At 35.8% G+C, this 19953-nt stretch overlaps 1 protein-coding gene across 3 annotated transcripts in view; it reads right to left on the reverse strand.

Annotated features, from left to right (window-relative positions):
• The window catches only part of ANKIB1 (ankyrin repeat and IBR domain containing 1), an 82802-nt gene that overhangs the window by 3419 nt on the left and 59430 nt on the right, over positions 1 to 19953 (reverse strand). Inside the window, exons 7-19 of one of the 3 annotated variants that reach the window (XM_064677708.1) lie at positions 18002 to 18090; positions 16114 to 16258; positions 14608 to 14774; positions 11143 to 11231; positions 9984 to 10114; positions 7721 to 7855; positions 7083 to 7169; positions 6928 to 6994; positions 6431 to 6576; positions 5654 to 5832; positions 5061 to 5112; positions 1766 to 1859; positions 102 to 235 (exon numbers count right to left, since the gene is read on the reverse strand). In XM_064677708.1, coding sequence (XP_064533778.1) covers positions 102 to 235; positions 1766 to 1859; positions 5061 to 5112; positions 5654 to 5832; positions 6431 to 6576; positions 6928 to 6994; positions 7083 to 7169; positions 7721 to 7855; positions 9984 to 10114; positions 11143 to 11231; positions 14608 to 14774; positions 16114 to 16258; positions 18002 to 18090 — 1515 coding nt within the window. Of the gene's footprint in view, positions 1 to 101; positions 236 to 1765; positions 1878 to 5060; positions 5113 to 5653; positions 5833 to 6430; positions 6577 to 6927; positions 6995 to 7082; positions 7170 to 7720; positions 7856 to 9983; positions 10115 to 11142; positions 11232 to 14607; positions 14775 to 16113; positions 16259 to 18001; positions 18091 to 19953 lie in introns of all 3 variants that reach the window. The other 2 variants (XM_064677718.1, XM_064677699.1) reach the window with 2 other exon arrangements.

Raw genomic sequence — 19953 nt, forward strand, 5'->3', positions numbered from 1 at the left:
AAGAATTAAGAAAATTTGCAGAGAGACAAAATGACATAGAAAAGCAGAGCAGAGGAAGGCAAGCAAAGCAGAGAGAATGGAAAAGAGATTAGGAGAGATACCTGAAGAGAATCCTGGTTTTCAGAGCGACTGACAGGGGTATAGTCATGAAGCGAAGAGCTGTGCAGAATACCCATAGAAGCTGAACTCACCATGGAGGTGCCATGTCTTCTACTACTCCCACCTTCCTGAGTGTCTGTTTGGGCAATTAAAACAAAAATGCTTGAAGAACCAGCGAGGAAACCTTTTCCACTATTATCTACTTACAGAATCTCTTCCTTTTGGATTCCAATTGTGTAATTTTACTCCTTTATTCACTCTGAATGAAACAATCCAAACCACTCCTCCCACACCAACTCTTATACAATGGCAAAACACCAGTCTCACTGTTTCCCACTGACTGCCTGGCTCATTTGTACCTTTCTACTCTCAATGCCCTTCTTCCCCTCCTTGAAAGGATGGGTTATGCTATCAGGAGCATGAGCCTATTGGCAGAAGGGGCAAAGGCACAGACATGATTTATGGAAAGCCCTGAAAAATATTGCACATGGACACAATACAGGATGTATTTACAGATGGATTACAAATGTTTGCCCATTTCTCTGTTCTTTCAAAGACAAAACCTCAGCTGTAATGTTAACATTACAGTAATTTTTACCCTAACATTGCAGCATAATTAAGAGTAGAGTCATTAGTGTTAACTTAATTACTGACATTGCTGTTTTCTTAAAACAACCAACAAAAAAAAGAAGTAAAATGCCATTTTCAGAAAGAAATTCTCTGTAATAAAAATAAATGTAGCTCTTTTGACTTTGGAAAATGGAATCTTACACTGCAAAACTCAAAATGAAATAGACTGAGACAAACTAATACTCTCTTGCATGCTTTAACATTGAACTGGTCATCACTACCACATCCAAGTGTTCAGTCAAATTCTGGTCCTCAAACTAACAAGATGGTTTTGCATTTTATTTGCAATAGGGAAGAACCAAAGCATTTGATTCTTTCTCCTCAGTAAAGGATTTCTCCTTTTGGTTTTAAAGAACAAGCAAAGCATAGGACTTTAGTTCATGAGACACAGCAATGAGAGTTTGTGCAGCATGGCTTAGAGCACACAAACTGGCAACTCTGCAGAAACAGTGTCACAATATGATTTGGATTCAAGCTATTTTTTACCTTTGCCAAGGTCCTGGTGGAACTGAGACATCCCAGACAGCCAAGTTACAGTGACCTTAAGGGACGGTGCTACCAGCCGTTGCACTGCTCAGAAGAGTAGAATGCTGGAAGTCACAGCCCAGGGCAACTTCTTTCCTGTCTACCTTTGCCAATACAGCCTCTGAGCAGGATTTTGAAACACAGCCTTATGACAACCTTCCACAGGCCTGTAGCAGGGAACCTTCTTCTACACTCTATACACAACTGGTCCTTTTAATTGGTGTAAAAGAGCTTGTATATATGAGTGCCCTTCAAAATTTCTTCAGGAAAGCAAACCTATGCTAAACAGCCGAGGAGTTGTTAGTGGGAAGATCAATGCATTTCTCTTTAAGAAGAGGAGCAGCCACAATGAAGTCAACAGCACTTCTAACAGAGACAAGCCTTTATGTTGTATACAGCAACGTATTTGAAACTTTTTTAAATTGTATCCACAGAAGAACAAATATTGTGGTCACGTCTAGCAATTTCTGAGTCAGGAAGAGAAAAAGCCCAGCCCCAGGCAGGTTCGTACCTAATGTACTCTCACTGGGGTCGTCAGGGTCCGGAGTATTACTGAGCAGACTATGCATGTCTCCACGTCGACGCTGTCTGTGCCTCCTCCGATACTGAAATTCAGCATATTCCTGCATAAACCAAAGGTTACAAAACACAGGGCAGCATGCAGTACTATTTTTCTGAGTTACAAGCACCACATTTTTATAAAAAATGTGTGATTTTATATGTTTATTATAAAATCACCTGCTTCCAGAAAAACGAATTGCAAGTTGTATCATGCAACGCTTAACATAAACAACAAAAATAATTCCAAGGTAATCCTATCTATAAAATACTAAATTTGCAAAGAAAAATATTTGATGTACTACCAACATTTTAATACTTGCAATCTCCTTTTTCAAGAATTCCATTAAGTACGCATTTTTTGTCTACAAGCTTTGATGCCAAACTTTATTTACACACACACTGACACACTTTTTAATAAATGTATACATAGTGATTTTGGAACAGAAAAACAATTAATGTGAATCAGACCAATTGTTATCTCAGAATCTCTGTTGCCAGCAATTCCCAGTAGGAAATAACTTTTAAGAGATGACAGAAAGCTGGCAGACATACATCATATACTTTTCTCAGCCTCCAGGACACTGTGGCTCAGGAACTTCTTAAGCCACAGCTAATACTCTTCTACTGAGCTGTCTTTGATAGGTTTTTATTCCATGAATTACAAATCTCCTCTATTTTTGCCTAACCTAAGCTGCTAACGAGCCATACCCCTGGGTATTAACTCCTACAGCCTGTATTTTCTTCATATTATGTGTATTTACCAAAACCAGTTTATATAACATTTATGGAAAAGACTCACTCTTGACCACATCAAGCTAACATCCCAAGGGTTAATTATCTTAATACTTGGAAATAAATGTTTTGATTTCCATACCTTTCCTAATATTAAAGAAACTAATTTTATATTGCTTGAGGGCAAATTTCCAGATATGCTTTTGGTTTGTACAGCTAACACTAAACCTGACTGTGTAGGTAAGGTTTTTTGTTAATTGCAGTTATTCATTTACACAAGGCAATAAAAATATACACACAGTACTAGCGCTTCTCTTCAGCAAAGAACACTGCTCTTTATTTTCCTGAGCCCCAAGTTGGGAAATCTGTAACCCAAAGGCTTCATTTGGCCAAATGAACTAGGAAAGCTACCAGTACCATTGCTTTTCCTTTCTTATATTAACTCTTCATCATAGAATATCTCAATATATAAAGAACCTAAAACTTAAATCGAAGTATCGTTTCTCTTACACAATGTGTAGATGATATTATGGGAGTATGTTTTCTTTCCATGAACTGTCTCAGACCAAGTCCTTATTCATTGTGACATATGCAAGCCAAAAGGAATAGTCACAAAATCATCAGCATGGGCAGATTTTTATCTATGTAACAAGATCCATGAAAATGGTAAGAACATAAAAATAGCATTACTGAGCTGGACAAAAGGTCCATTTAGCCCAATACTGTCTTCAACTGGTTAGTCGTGGTTAGTCATATATGCTTTTTAGTCTGTGGAACACCATAAAAAAACAGGGTAAAAAGGAAGTGATTCTTCTCCAAAATATTCTTCCAGCTCTTAGTGAGTTCAGAGCTTTTCTAAATGGAAGGCATTGCCCCAAACAAAACAAAATCAAACCTTGATATAGAACAATATAACTGAATTATTTTAATAATATATAATTATAACATTATGAATCAGGAAAGTAATAATGGGAAGTGATTGCTGAACACTAAGATTTATTAATCGTATCAGATCTTATCTGTCATTTATTTGCAATAAAATAATAGATTTTACTAAGAGCCATTTAACTTTTGGTTGCTTATTAACCTTTAGAAAGAGATCTTAATTACTATGTATGAACGTTTATTTCTAATTACAAGGAACAATTTTCTACATGTGAGCAAAAGGAGTTCTAATTGTGTTGGGTAAGAATATCTTGGTTTCACACAGTGTTCTACAACAACCAGCATTCCTTGCTAAAATCAGTAAGATTTTGTTTTCTATAATAATCTGCTATACAGTCATTCTACTGCTTGTCAGTAGAAGTACAGCACTATGTAAAACACTTTGTAGTGAAATGCACTAAGATAAACAAAAATAACCATTACTAATTCTACAAAATTCCTTTAGCATAGGTGGTTGCAAGTATTCATGATAGCTACATAGCAAAGAAACCAACTTGCATTACACAGTGCCACATTTAGCCAAGTCATAAAAACTCATAAGCAATGATCTAAGCACAGCTGCAATGGCACCTACTGCTGAACATTTCTTACCAGCTTTTTCTCATAACCAGTTCCATTGATGATACAGTAACATCATAATGAGTTTGACATTATCAAATGTGGCATTATTTCAAAAGAAAGAACTAAAGGAACTGGACAGGAGAAGCAAGCTGATCTTTTCTAGAGAAGCGAGCCGTTTTTGCACCAGCGTGATGCTCACCAGCAACAATAGTAAAGGAAATATATAGAAAAAGTACATGGAGTTTTCTAGGATGCTTAAAAATGACTAGATAGAAAGAAAACAACACCAAGGAAATATTGAAATGAAGTTTCCTTCCTGACTGAATGCTTTAATCTAATGTTCTCAAAACATCTATTAAAATTAAGACGCTAAAGGAAAGCTTTATAGGAAGCTTCTCATATTTTAGGGCAGAGTCTCCAAAACGACTTACTCCTTCCCAAATACAGATCATAGAATATTAATTTAAAAATTATGATTTTCTTAGTTAAGTAGCAAAAGTTAATGTCATTTGAGTATGCAATTTTCATCCTGCTTCAATACATAACAATAAAAATAAACATTTGAAATAGTTAACAATATTTATGTTTTTCTTGGATTGTGACAGAAGGATGGAAATTTCTTAGGCTTTTTGTCAAATTCTGCTGAACTGATGTTGCATTCAAAAGTAATCTAAACGATTTCATATATTTATTATTTTAAGGTTCTGCAGCACACAGACACCAGTTTATATTCAATTATAAAACTGGTTAGGTACTTGGAAAATGATGAGCTCAAAATAGCTTCTCTAATGTCCCCTTAAATAACTATATCATATAGAGGCATTACTTAGAGTCATTGCACAATTAGCTATGAATATATTTCCTTCTATTGTGAAATAAATGAAATGAAAGCTTAACTTGAAATGCTTTGACTCAAAATAAAGCAGCTCTTCATGCAGATTGTGATCGTACCTGTGTTTCTAGAATATGCAGAACTAAGTTAAAAAAATTAAAAGGAAATAGTTTACCTCAGGGGATGCAAATCCTAAATATTCCCAATCCCACGTTCCACCAGCAAAGCTATAAAATGGAAAGATATACCATCGAGTTTAGAAGTAGAACAAATATGAACAACCTCCAGAGCTTCAAAACCTATTGAAATTTAAAAACTAGAGCAATTGTAACTCTCTAAACTTAACAAGTCTTCTCCTTTAATTCTTGCCTCAAAATTAATCTAGAAAGCCCTACAAATAAATTTTTGACTGTGACAGAAGTACCTGATATTTTTAGCAAATACCTAAGAGATTTTTGAAGTGTATCAGACATTTAGTGGCAATCTTGATAAAAAAAAGTGAAATGGAAGCCTAATCTAATCATTAATATATCACAAATGGGGAAGCAATTTATGTTGCAACAGCAGAGCAGTGATCCTCAAATACATTTTTCCCCGAAGGCTGTAATCCCATAAGGACTGAATGTCCAAGAAATATCACCATCACAGTGATTTACAACCACCACACTTAGCATCTATCTCATAGTCAAAAAACAACAGTGGATTCACCCACTTTGGCAGCTATCAAATGAACTTTTTTTGACTTGTGCAGTGTTTTGTAAGGATTACCTGCGTCTGGGTGCTTCTGGAGAGTCTGCAGGAGCAACACCACGGGCCACAGAGGCCAGGAATTCTTGCCGCTTCTGCTGCACGAGACAAGCTGCGCGGATGATTTTATGGCGAGGTGTCCGAAGGTAAGGCCTGTTCACTTTCTGTGCAAGGTCTTCAGTGACCATTTCTAGGTCTGTCTGCAATAGTTAATAATACAGAATAAAATAGTTTTACAGTAAAACGTGACTCAGGCAGAGCTCTTTGCCATATATACTGAGAGGAGTGATATCCATTTTCCTGAAAATACCTTTTGAAATACCAAAATACACTGAAATGTCTGCCCTCTAGCCTCCTCTGTTACTGACCTACATGCTGTCCTACACCTTGGAGCAGGATTTCCCTGCACTCAGACATACTGAACATCTTCAAGGGACCTAAGGGAAAGGAAAGGAGTCAGCAGTCCCAGGTAGTCGCCCACTTTTGCCTTCACCCAGATGTAAAGATACATCAGTAGGGAAAGACAGGGTAGAGGAGGTAGAGAAGGAGATGAAGACTGAAGCTAAAATGTATCCCTCACAGATTAACAGGAAATTTTTTTTCTTTCTCCTTCTATGTGTCTTTATCCCCTTCCTTTCGCAGCAAGTGTTGTAAAAAATATGTGCTACTTTTCCAAACTTGGTTACAAATACAAAACAGGTATATCAGTTTTATACTACAAAAATGGCAAAAAGACATTGAAAACTAACATAAAAAAATAAAGTGCCATTAGAAAAGCAAAATATGTCCATGTATTACCTGCATAAGTTCAAATATTTCTTTCTTTGTGCTTTTAGGCTCCAAGAAGAATCCATATGGATAAGAACACTTAAGAATGCGGCGAGTTTTTAGAAGCTCTTGCACTGCATCTTCAATGAATGTGGTATCAGGACAGCCTCCCTCAGCTGCAGTATGAAACAAACATTGTGAAAATATTTTCCTGCTGATGTCAGCATTACTTTTGTGCATATCAGTTAAATATTTTGCAAGTAAACAGCAGCACAGATGGCTGCACAGTGTTCTTACTGAAAGAGGTAAGCACAGAACAATAATTTCTTACTAATGCTACTATCTCCTTGAGTCTTTGGAATACGTAAGATTTACTGTACATTTAGCTTTCATCCAACACTTATGAATTCTAGTACTGAAGGGATCACATCACACAGCAGACCAATGTGAGCTCTATGCAAAAAAGGAAGGTTTAGCCAGTCACATGTGATTTCAAATCAAATTCATAGATCACAGCAAATACTTACTTCCACTGAGAGCTCTACTCAACTGCTCCATCTTTTCTTTGGCTGTTTTTAGAAGGCGCTGTTCTAACTAGAAAAATAAAATAAATAAAACACAGTAAGATAATTATTTTTGGATTAATAAAAACGAAAATCAGTAAAAATGGCTTGACCCATACCTGGTAGCTAAGTTCATGGTTCTTAAATCTTGTATAATAGTGCATAAACCTATCAAGCTCTTGAAATCTTCTATGCTTCTTTTCAGCCTGGAAACAAAATAAACCAAAATAAATCTTATGAATTAATACAGAATCACCATTAGATATAATTAAATAACCAACTTTTTCTTTTCTACATGAACTATTGTATGCAATGCTGATGGTGCCATGTAAATAAAGAGACAAATTACAAAGTAAGTAATTTGTGAAATTCACAAGTCTGCAAATACTGTAGCCAAAGAATCGATACACTGTGAGTGCCTGCTATTTAAAGCAACTTTCCAAATGCCAAAATTAAGGCAAGTCTTCTGTAGTGCATAGCAGCTAATTACAGGATCATCATGCCCATTTCACAAAAGGAAACCATGGCACAGAGAAGTAAAATGTCTTGAGCAAAGTCACCAGTGATTATTACGAAAGTCAAAAATCTTATGTTTCTATCCACAAATAAGCAGTGCTTTCTTTCTGTCTCTTTGATATATTTAAGGCTGTATTTTTCCATTTGGAACATGGTTTTGGAAGAATTTTGATTAAACTTATCCTAAATAGAGAATTGCAGCCTTAGTGGTATTTTTCAAAAACACATATTCATTTGTTACCTCTACAGTCATCTCCTTGGACTGTTCCTCTACGTGCTGAATAACCTCATAGCGTGTGCATCTGTAGTAGCCTCCAGTGGAAGAGCTGTGCTTCTTCCATTCTTCTAAGCATATCCAGCAAAAGTCATATTTGCACTTCAGAAAAAAAAAAAAGGAAAAAAAAAGAAAAAAAGAAGTTGAAACATTTTCGATTTGCAGTTAGGCATCATTATTCCTCCACGAGCAAGTGAATTAACATCATTCTGAGTAGTAAAAAATTTTTGGGCAGTCTCCTTCCTTATTTTACCAACTAAGGAGATCCATTTATCGAACCATATAAGTCATCACTTTTGTTCCTTGGATCACAGGCTTGCATTGGATCTACATGTTAAGTTTTAAGTGGATGAAGTAAATCAAATACACCTGATCAGGCCTGGGGTTTTGTTATTGCAAAAAAAAAAAAAAAAGTCCCATTTTTTTAAACAACACAGAAACTGTTCATGTCCATCTGCTGTCTGGCCACAGTCTGAGCCAAGCAGAACAGGTAACTGCTGAGCAAGTAACTGCTGGGTAGGTATTTCAGCCTCTCTCTTGGTGGCAGTACAAATTAAGCCTCTGCACCATACAGCTACCAAGTTTCAAGAAACTTGCAGCAATTTATTATCTATGAACCCCCTCCTGTTCCTTCAAATCTGGTTCAAAGTACCCAGGTTAAAAAACAACTACATGAGGGTCACGAGAGAGCAGGACTGCCTAAGCCTTCCTTGTGAGAAACTGGGCTCATAAAACAGTAAGAAGATGTCTGCTTAAGCACAGAAAAATGATTATATGAGTAAGGAGCATCCTCCTCTACACCAAGGTACATGCCAGCTGCTAAGAGGCAGCTGTAGCCCATCATGTAGTAGGTGTGAGCTTCCTGTTAATTCAGCAGAGGAAGCAACAAGTGTGGTGACCACTATACCTCATGTCTGAGCCCTGCAATGGGCTTGAGGACACCCTTCCTCTCCTTCTTCACTAGGCTGAGGGGAGGCAGCTGCTGTTTGAAGAGATTTCTCAATGACAAAAGGAATCCGACTGTTTTAAGGACATTTTAAGCTGTTTATAAGGTATAGCATCAAAGAAAAAAAGACAACTGTGGTTGTCAGCCAGTGCCTCAGAATGGTACAGAATTAAATTATCTATATTTAACAGTGTTTAATGGCCAAAGTCATCTCCAGCCTGAAGCCATACTTTGCTTAACTGAGATGAGCTCAGTTGCTCAGATGAGGCAACAGCTGCAAAAAACATACAGTTTTAAGCACTGTGGAATTTATGAGCTCTTTTAAAAATCATTTAAAGAAAAAAACCCCAAAAAACCAAACCAGGAAACTCGGCATAAACCAAAGTGGACGAGAATTTGTTCTCTGCTGTCAGTAACATATAAAAAAATCCCAACCTTCAATTCATATCACAGGAAGAGAGAGAATATGTGATAATATAAAGAAAATGGGATACGTATAGCAATGGAGAGACACCTGCATTTCAGAAAAATAAAAGAATTACTTTCTAAATCTGTTAGCTTTTCATTGTAGGCCAACTATGTCAAGTGTGTGGTCCTTTCTTATTTTTAATGATGGTCCTCCAAGAGGTAGTATTTGTAGTTATGTAAGATCTGACATAAAGAAACAGTATTCTAAAAGTGCCGTTTTTAGCTATTTTGAGAAAAAAAGCCTTCTCAAATGATACTGAACTCACAGCAAAAATATTTTGTTCTATTTTGGTAGCAAACTCATGACTAATTTTCTGGCTGTTGTCACCAATACATTTCCCTTGGAATTACTTCTGGTTGTCTTTTCATTCCTGCTGGTTAATTCCTGTTTACAGTTTTCCACCTAAACTTCTCTGCTTTGTTGCTATGTTAGAGAAATAATGCAAAAGAAAAATACAGTAAGGCAAAACCTTCATTAAAGCTTACCCTTCCTTAAAATGCTAACATCTTCTTCAAACTAAAACTGTTCTCTCTTCTACATTATTAATGATGATTTAACCATCTAAGTTTCATACTGAATTGCCCTTAATTCTTAGGTGTTTATGAAATTTCAGTCATTGCAATGTTCATCTGCCAGACAAACAGATTTCACTAAATATTAAACATTTGCTAATTACCTAATTCTTGCAACAGGTTCCATTAGATCTCAGGCATGACACTTCAGAGGTTTTGGACCTCTGTGCTCCTAAAATGTGTACAGGACATACAAACCTGAACGATGGTTCCACAACAGATTGTGTGATGGGTCTTTCTTACCTTTGCACACTGCATGTGGTTGCAGCCCTCATTCTTCTGAATTGGAGATTTACAGTTGGCGCATGGTTTGGAGTTTGTCAATAACCACAGGCAGTTGGCAGCATCTTCATAGGCCTCACTCACTCCCACAACTTTTAGGGGGTGACAGGAAGATACAGAGCATGCAAAAACAGAGAGGTCGAAATTGTACTTGTGTAATCTTTTGTGAAAATCAGGTGAGGAAAGATGCATGTTTATCTGTTTCTTTGACAAAATATTGAAGTTCTTCACTATATATATTTCTCACATATATAAATACACTTTTATTATTACATTTTCTACTTTATACATATTATATATAATATTACTACACTTCTTATTTCTTTAGATTTCCACACATCTATTTCTATACAAATTTATATACAGTATATATGACATTTAATTTATAAAAGAGAAAATATATATATAAGAAAAACAGGCATAGTTTGACAAAGTAGGGTGTATTTTGCCTCTTTATAAAATTTTCTATGCTTTCCAAAATATTTCTAACACTATGGAAAGGCTCTGAACTGTGGTAATCAAGGTAAGTTATGTATTCAAATTACTGTTAATCTTTAATTTTTTTGTTAATGTTGACCAAGAAAATGATCAGTCTGTCCTGTGTAAACCCAACATTTATTAGTGTTTTTAGTAAATATTATTTATCATTCAGCCATTTCCTACAGCTCCCTTCCAGTTCACCCTCAACCTTACTATTATTATCACCTGGTAGCTTGAATTAGTTTTATAGCACACAAAAACTGCATGGAACACTACTCAAACAGAAGAGTAGACTGGGCTAAAAGAATTAAAATGGGACAGGATAAATAAAGTAATATTCAGGAATAAATCAACTAATTAAAGAAACAAAGCTTTAAAAGGAAGGAAAAGGAGTTTTATATGCCCTGACTGAACCACACATGTATTTGTGGGGAGAAATGTTTTACAAAGACCAGACTACTTCAGTGTTGCAGTTAAAGTGTGAAGCAGCCCCTGATTTTCTTCCCCTTTACCCCTATTTTTCAGCCAGTATGAGTTTTTAACTTAATGCAACTAAAAAAAATCCCTCTAAACCCAAAAGATCAAAACAGCAGCACAACACCTGCTTCACCTCCCCCCCCCAGCCCCACACGGCTCTTACGTTCTTCTGGTTTCATTTCAGATATTTTCTGTAGCCAGTCCTTCCAGGTTTGGCAGTCACAGGGTTCATGTGCTTCACCAAGACATTCCCTGAAGATGAAGGTTTAAACACCATTACTTATAACTAAGAGACTGAGAATTAAAGTTAAAATTGATTCAAGCTAAAAAAAAAAGGAAACTTACCAAGACATGCTTAAACTTTAATTGAGTCAGGAAGATAAAAGCCATCCAAATAACATTATTTTAAAATACTCTTAGACTACTTGCTCACAAACACAGATGACCATTATTAATAAAGAATTTAAATGAGAAAGGAAAGGAAAGAAGCTTCTTAAAATTACAATCTGAAATAAATCAGCTGGGTACTATTTTAGTGCCACAAAAGTGCTAGTATAGTTTCTGGCATAAAGATAACCCAGAATACAGAGTTTATCCAAAAGTAAGTAGTTTCCTATAGCTGAAATGCATTTCATGTAGAATTACTTGCATCTGTTCAGTTGTAATAACTAATCCTTAACTAGATTCAAGCTTTTTGTCTAGAACAAGATCAAACCGGCATAAAGTATTTATGGATTTTTACTCTTTCCACCAGAGCTTCTTAAATGGGGGCTTTAACTTATTTACATGGACACACTGGAGTACTGAGTCTCTTGAGCTTCTCCTGAAGTTAATATGAGCTTTAAGGATGGCCATCACTACTACACAGTGGCAGATATATGGCTTCCAGATGGTGCTTCAGTGTAGATGTGCCAACATGCACTCCGGATTTGTAATTACTCCTTTTTTTACTGGAATGGCAGCAAATAGCCTAAGACATCTGCCACATCAAACAAAACAATTTCAGATGGGCACCAGCTGCATCAGAGCACACACGAGTTTTCTGCAGATCCAATGGTGAACTGCTCTCTGCAGTGCAGAGAAGCTACATCAATATTCTTCTGATTGCTCTTGTCCACCTTAAGCAGAAATGCAGGGACAAAGAAAAGGCTATGGCAACAGTTTTGAACTTTTCCCCCCACTAGCTAGTCTGCTAACAAAAAAGCTTAAATTCAGCACACAAGGATCTCTGGTTTGGACTTAAGATCTTAGCTAGGAAAGACTGTACTGGAATGGGTAAGTGGTCTATAACAAGGCCATCTCAGCCCTGGTTGAAAGCTGACACCTTTCTGTAGGACAGTAATGCACTTAGCTCATTGACTTCTCATAGAATTTGTTACCAGAAAAGATTGAAACTAGCAAAGATTTAACTTTGACAAGCTCAGTTTTAAGTTAAAAGCTGATTAGTCAATCTTTTATGGGGGGAGCAGGGGGAGGGAGTTGTGTCTTTGATGTTTTTAAATTCGTGGATTTTTAATAAAGTGCAGCCATATCTATATCTAATCTATATCTATATCTATATCTATATCTATATCTATCTATCTCTATATCATCTGTATCTTTGACTTTGTATCTATATCTATCTATATGATAGTCACAACAGAGTGTTCAAGAACAACTTCTTATGGAAGTTCTTTCATTAGCCCACCCCAAAACAATGATTTTCATGCTGGGATGTCATTTTAATGGAGTCATTTAATAGCATTGAGCCTATTGCGTGTGAAACTTTTTATGAATCAAAGTACATACTTATTAAAATTGCGGCAAGTTTCAAAAACAAGTTAAAATTTATGAAAGGGCTAAAAACATCACTCAAGAAGAAGCTGTAGATTACCTGGGTAAAACTTTTAGAACTGACATAAGTATGGAACTGTGGGATGTGCTGACTGAAATTTAAAGAGATAAAACAAGCTCCCCTTTAAGCATATGGTACTGATGAAAACCCCATGAACTGAGAATACACTTTCTTTTTTCTTCAGAGGAACTCATTCATGCACAGAGTTTTTGTAGTGTAAGATCAATATGGTTGTCCTCAGCAAATGGTTCTGATTTAAGTACTGCAGGATGCTTTGGTTGCTAGCAGAATTTTCTTGCCATTGCTGAAACTCTTCATTCAGTATTTTGGGGATGAAAAAAGAGACTTTGGAAAGGCCTTCTTGGACATTTTGTTGCTAATGTGACGTCTTTTTCAAGGCATTAACTGTATTTGCCTGTGCGGTATCTCAAAGCACCAAAATATAGAGAACATTTATCATAAAACTTAGGCACTCAGGTAATTTTCACACCCGGAGAACATTCTGGGGCATTAGTTCATTCAGCCCATGTAAAGGAAGCAGAAGCTGCCAATATCTGAAGGACCATGTCAATAAGACACTTAAGTGGTCTCAAGCTCTCTCCTTCAGGTTAACAGAAAAATTGATTCTCTGTCTGTAATCAGAAGCAAGGATGAGAGGATGCTACCATCCTGTGGAATAGTACTAAGTTTTGTTATATTTTCACTGGTAAAAAACATTTTCTGGTTTGTTTCCACAGGCTATTTTTCTTTCTGATTTCTCTGTCCATTGTGAATAACGTCTTCCCATGAAGTTCTGTTCTCTGACTTTCATGGTTGTTTCACTATGCCTATTTTCCTCTTTGTATTTCTTCCTTTAATTCACATAGGGAAAGAACTAAAACCAGAAGCTTCTTTCATTAACAGTCTTACAACATTTGGAATCAAGCAGATGACTCAGGATGTCCTTGCATCATGGTTTCAACGAAAAATGAAAAGAATTACTCAGCTTGTCTCAATATCTATACTTTGGCTGACCCTTTTCCAAGAGGGAAAAGATGTCCCACTACATTAGTCATAAATTGTCAAGTCTGACAACGTCAAGGAACTATGACAGGGGTTTGCTCTGCACTTCAGAAAAACATCCCAAAACTTTTTTACTTTCATTGATGCTGTTTTGTCCTTTCCTTGGAAGCGCTGAAGATCGGCAATGTGTGGTGTGTTTTAAAAAATATCTGGCTTTTTACTCCTTCTTGAGTTTGTATTCATCTTAAGACTCAAGAGAAGTTAACATAAAGAAAAAGTGCTGATCCTAAAGTGAAACAAAGATGGAGTGATCCTGCAAACAGAATAGCTATGTCTGAAGTAAATGGTCCTTCACGGTCCTCTTTAAACTCCAACTTCTCTCATGTGATTCTACCAAAATTCAGAAAGAGCTAAAAATTGCTGATTTTCTGCACTATAATTCATGTTTCAATTATACTACAACAATCCAGAGCAGACACAAAAATCCCTCTACCAGTATCCCGCTTCTCCTCTGTCTCCTCAGAACAGAACCTCACAACACTCCATGCTGTTGTTTTGCATCTAACAGAGCCAATAATGAGTATTGTATTATAAACCTTTGCTGTGCTCCAAAATACTAAAGTATTTGTGCACATGGGGTTATTTACTGAATGGATAGAGGATAATACAGTCACATACCACTCCATACAAATTTGTGTTGTACCCTTGGTCCTAAGTGGGACTTTTGAATTAGTACCTGCACTAGCAGTGACTGTGAGTTTATGGAGATGTAGGTATGTTGCTAGTACTAACCAGCAGAAAAGATGTCCTTTTCCACAATCTACTGCAGGGGCTTTCAGCATTGGGAAGCTAAGTGTATCTGATCCTGTTGAATTTGATCCTTGTCTTGTTAGCCTTACTGCTCTTTCACATCCTGGTATAGGACACCATTTAATAGCAGGATTATTTTCAACAAAGGCCTGTGGAAATAAAAAAGAAAAATACTTGACTACATAAGATCAGATTTCATCGATATAAATCTGTATTCATAATCTTCCTTTAAAGGAACAAAGCCAAAAAGCATAAGGACAATCTTGTGGCTGTGATGACAGACTTTTTAAAATAGTTATAAAAGGGAATAAAGTAATATCTTTTTTTTTCAATAACAGCAGTACTCCAAACTTACACTAAGTGTAACTACATTTCAAACAAAACATTCAATCTGTGCAAGTCAATTCCTTTGTGATGTGGCTTACAGTAAAGTTCTACTATATATGTGCTGGCAATACATTCATTAACAGAACTGACTCTTGCAGATAAAAAGAATTAAAACCTTACTGATTAAGCAAAAATCCCATAATGTCTCCCCATCCACAATAAACCTGAAATCAGAACTGGACTAATTCAGGAATTTACTTCCAATCTATTTGGTTACTGTAACAGGTCTTCTTTTGTAAAAATTATACCTAATAAATGAGGAGGAATAGGAACTTCCACTACTTTGCTTCAAACCTAGGCTGATCACCAGCCACTAAAAAGATTAATCAAATCTGATAATTTAATTTGCATCTTACTGTGTAAGACTGTTACTGTACATTAAAGAGACTCATCACACAAAGTATTGTACTGTAAATTAAAAAATATTTCTCTACTTTCTTTTGCCCTGCCACCACTGATCAGTAGCACATTACTCAAAGACTAGTTCATTACTACACTAGCATAAAAGAAAAAAGGTGAACTAAAAGCTTGCTTTTAAAAACAAGTTGCAATGATGAAAATAAATACATTAAAAAAAAACGAACAGGAAAAGCAAATTTAGCTTTCCCTACTCCTCCTCTTCCTATATATACTAATCATATCAAGCACTGGATGGAAGAAATGTCAGTAATTCACTTGTACTAATAAATTTTTTAAAAGTAAACAGGTACTAATTTTGAATGTAAACTGCTTCTCGGAAATAAAAATAATCCAAAAACTCTTAAAAATTTCAGGTTGCAAACACAATCAACCCTGGCTGCTTAAAACCTTCATATCACCTGTTACAAAAATGAGTTTGATCAAATGATTTTATTAATACTGCATTAGGTAACATATTATGGAAGTATGGCATTTACACTTAAGGAATGATGTTCCTTCTTTTTTTCTCTGTGGTATAGCAAACACTGATAATATGGTATATAAGATAGCCAATAACTCAGTATATGTATTTGCTTATGAACTTCTACTTGGAAAGTTACAGATGTATCACACAGAAGTTGTAAGTTATTTTTTATAAAATGAATTACAGTTCAAGAATACAAGAACAGTTTAATAATTTACCTTAATGTCAAATTGAAGGTATCTTTTGTCCATCTCCTTGGAAACCACACTTTCTATGATGTCTACAGGCACAAGCTGGAAACAATCATATGCTGGGCAAAAAATGTTGTGAGCTTCACCCTCCTGAATTTTCAGATTCAAAAATCTGCCAGAATTTTGTCAGTCAGTATTTGTGAATAAAAAGTAAAAGTTAAAAGGCTGCCGAGTACTTTAACTAAGTTCACAGATATTCACAATAATCAATTTTTAAACAAAGAACAAGAAGTATCCCTTTCTGCTCAAAAGGGCTACAAATTTGATGAATAGCATAATAAAAAAAAAAAGAACAGTCATGGTCCAAATGTGAGTGTCATCAGCAACATTTAGCCTTATGTGTTTGTGGTTTCCATCCTTGTCATTTATCAGAGAGCTCTGCAATGTTTAATTAAACTGAGCATTACTTCTACCTTAAATGAGTAATGGAGCATGTAAATGTAATTAATCTAGGAAATAATTAATGTGATATGCAATTAATTTCTACAACTGTGCTAATAAAAACAGGTCTGCTCTTGAACATAAATGTCTAAATGGTGACCTCTGTAGTCCCTAAGCACCAGAATGCAAGACGGAATGAGCTCAGAAATCTGCTGAAAGCTGGACTTTGTAACAGTTTGCAGAGTTGCTTAGTTTAAAAGCTATAATATATTTATTAATCTGACATCAAGGATGATACTCATCTAACTTTAATCATCTAAAGGACAGACAGCTATTCTAAGGTAGTCACCTGAGATCCTTTAATAGGTAGGCAGAAAGAGTTGCCAACTCATCCCATCTTGGATTCATATCCTAGAATAGGATAACTCAGTCCCGGCTATGCTCTGAGTAACTCAGAAATGACTGGCTCAGGAATATGAATTCCACCCTAGATGTGCCACTACAAACACTTGCTTGACATTGGGCTGTGGCTCTGAGTCTGTGGCTCCGTGCTGGACTCTGTACTGCACAGACCGCAGCACAGCAACCAAATTAGAAGCATCATGTCAAGCCAGTGATCTGTTGGTAACTTCTACAGCGCTGCATAGCTATTTGCAAGACAAGAGAAGCATGACTACCAATTTTCTTGCTGCTGAAAAGAACTGCCTTTGAAAAGCTCCTATGGAAAAGAAAGTGCTCTTCCTTAACCTCGGGCGGATGGGTTCATACAAATTGGGCTGACCTGCAGTAGGAATAGCTGTGCTGAAATGACACTGTAACAAGACACTACAGTGCTACAGTTCAAGTAGTACAATCTCCTGAATGGGGACACAGATGAATACAAAGGCACTGCATACAGATATAATTATTACTGGGAAGTATGATTAATATTTATACTAGCATAATTATCCATGTCTGAGTTTTTTACTAGCATGACTGTTCTGACCTATGAAGTAACAAGAGCATTACACTAACAGAACTTCTAAGTGAAACCTACTCCTCAGTTATTAACCCTCAACATAAGAAAGCATTTTAATTGCTTTTCTGACTGGAAATGGATTTACTATGCCTAAGTTCAGTATGCTAAATCAAGAGATGGAATTAAGCATGTACTTAATTTAGAAAGTGTAAACCCCAATGCTGCCAACAGCACACGCACACTGAACGAATCAAGAGTAGGCTTATCTATTTACGTAGAGGCTTGAAACATTTGCTTTAGAGTTTTGCTGAGTCAGGACGAAACCAAACATTACATAAGCCTAAAACAGTCAGTAACAGTTGTTTGAGTGACAACTAAAATATTTCATAGGTTCAAACCAGCAACTCTTTGAAACCCAAAAAATACTTTAACGTTAGCTGTTTACAGTCTCTGTCCTTTCTTCTTCAAAATGGCAAGTATGAAAGTTTCTCCCGATAGAAAAGCATGTATACTCACGCCTCCCAGCATGCTCTGCAGAAGTCATGTCCACAAGGCATATCCACTGGGTCTTCAAATACAGAAATATTACACATACAAATGTCACACTGTAAATGAAAAAAATGCTTCTGATTACATATTGTTAGCAGAATAAGTTATGTTGGAAAGTCTCAGTGAAAATTCAAAGAAGGGCTCAGCAGGGGGAAAAAATCTAACTGTAATCAGAAAAAAAAAGTTATTTAAGCTATAGAAATAGAAATGGGAAAGATTAGGTATCTCTGTTTCTATACCTTCCTATCCAAATAGCATATTTTGGGCTGCCTTTTGCTGTGTCCCGAAGCTCAGGAAGTGCTTCACCCTGCAGAGTGCTGGGATCTCAGAGTTAGAATTCTGGGTCCAAAAGGGACCTGAATTTGTCATCAGCTTCACAGACACCCAGAAATTACTTTAGAGATGACAGAGGCTACAAGGAATGTTTGCCATCTCACACAATCAGGCCAAATCAAGGTGGAACAGCTTGGGTGTGCAGCAGCAGCAAATATTTTAAGTAATCATCCACATAAATAATATTTTTAAAGAGACTGATGTTTTCAATCCAAATAAAAAGTTACACTACTAATATTCCAACAGAAGACACCACTGCTGAATTTTACAGAAGCATGATACTAAAGAAAAAATAACATTGAGTATTAAGACCCTCGCTTTGAAAACATTTAATGCATAGGGATGAAACCAGTCATCGGTTGTGGTTTTGTGTGAAAATAAATATTAATGTTCTTCAAGGAATACAAATGGATTTTCCTTTTCATTGGAACAAAGATTCCATGAAAATTTACTTCAACTTTCAATACACTTGATATTATACACTCATAGGACATTTTCAGAAAGTTAACCTGTGGTATGCCACTCTACAAGCACTTGTATCACAGTCAAAACAAAATCAAACCAAAAGAAGTCAGCCTTTAAAGTGCAAAACTCAGTGAAGGTATTTACTGTTGCTTTAGTCATTTCAGCTTATTGTCTTGCCAAAATTAAATATTTTAAAAGTTGACAATGCACCAAAAATGTTCACTATTAAATTTATAAAAGCTTTAAATTTTGTTTAAAATGTAACTTTAAAATAAGGAACTTCATGAAGCCCTGAGTTCAAAATATCAAGCAAGAACATTTACTGGTATGGTTTTAATTATAAGATAGGATGCAAATGCAAAATCTGAAATGGAGCTTTGTAGCTGGTGGTTTTATTTTATCTATTCCTTTTAGTTTTAATGTTCCTGCCAAAATGAGAGGCCTCAAAAAAATATGTATTGTTTTATCAACAACATTCTGAAAAGAGTTTTGATAGATTTGATAGTTTAGATAAGATTTTTAAACAAACAGGAAGACTAAATGTATAACTCTGAATTTGGATTTAGACATACTACATATAGCACAACAATCATTATTCAAACCTGCATTCCTGGCTCATGGACCATCAATGAAAACCAAAATACACAATGTAGAACTGAAGACATATAATCTTCCATAAAAAATTTAATTAGGAAATATTCACAGACAATATTTAACTTCTAATGTAAATAAATGTACAATAACCATGTTCCTCCTATATAGCTTCTTTTTAAGCACTTTACAATAAAAAGAAATAAAAAATTTCTTTGGAGGAATGCAAAATCTTAATTTTAATATGAGATGTAGGGATGATCCACTTGCAAGACTGCATATAATATTCTAGAAAAATGCTTAGGTCACGGAGCAAAAGTTTTATAATGCTGCAGCTGCAGATTATTAAAAAGAGAACCCTGTCTTCCAAAAGAGCCACACTGATTTTAATGAAAGGAGCTTTCATATTTCAAATTTGCAATAGCGTTATGAACTGCTTCAAGCAGCCCACATATAGTAAAAGTAATTACAAGCTTACAGTACACTAGTGGGCTGACATTTCAAAATGCAGACAAAGAGAATTCTGTTTT

The sequence above is a fragment of the Pseudopipra pipra genome, chromosome 1 (genome assembly GCF_036250125.1).
Source record: "Pseudopipra pipra isolate bDixPip1 chromosome 1, bDixPip1.hap1, whole genome shotgun sequence".
NCBI classification, from domain to species: Eukaryota; Metazoa; Chordata; class Aves; order Passeriformes; family Pipridae; genus Pseudopipra; species Pseudopipra pipra.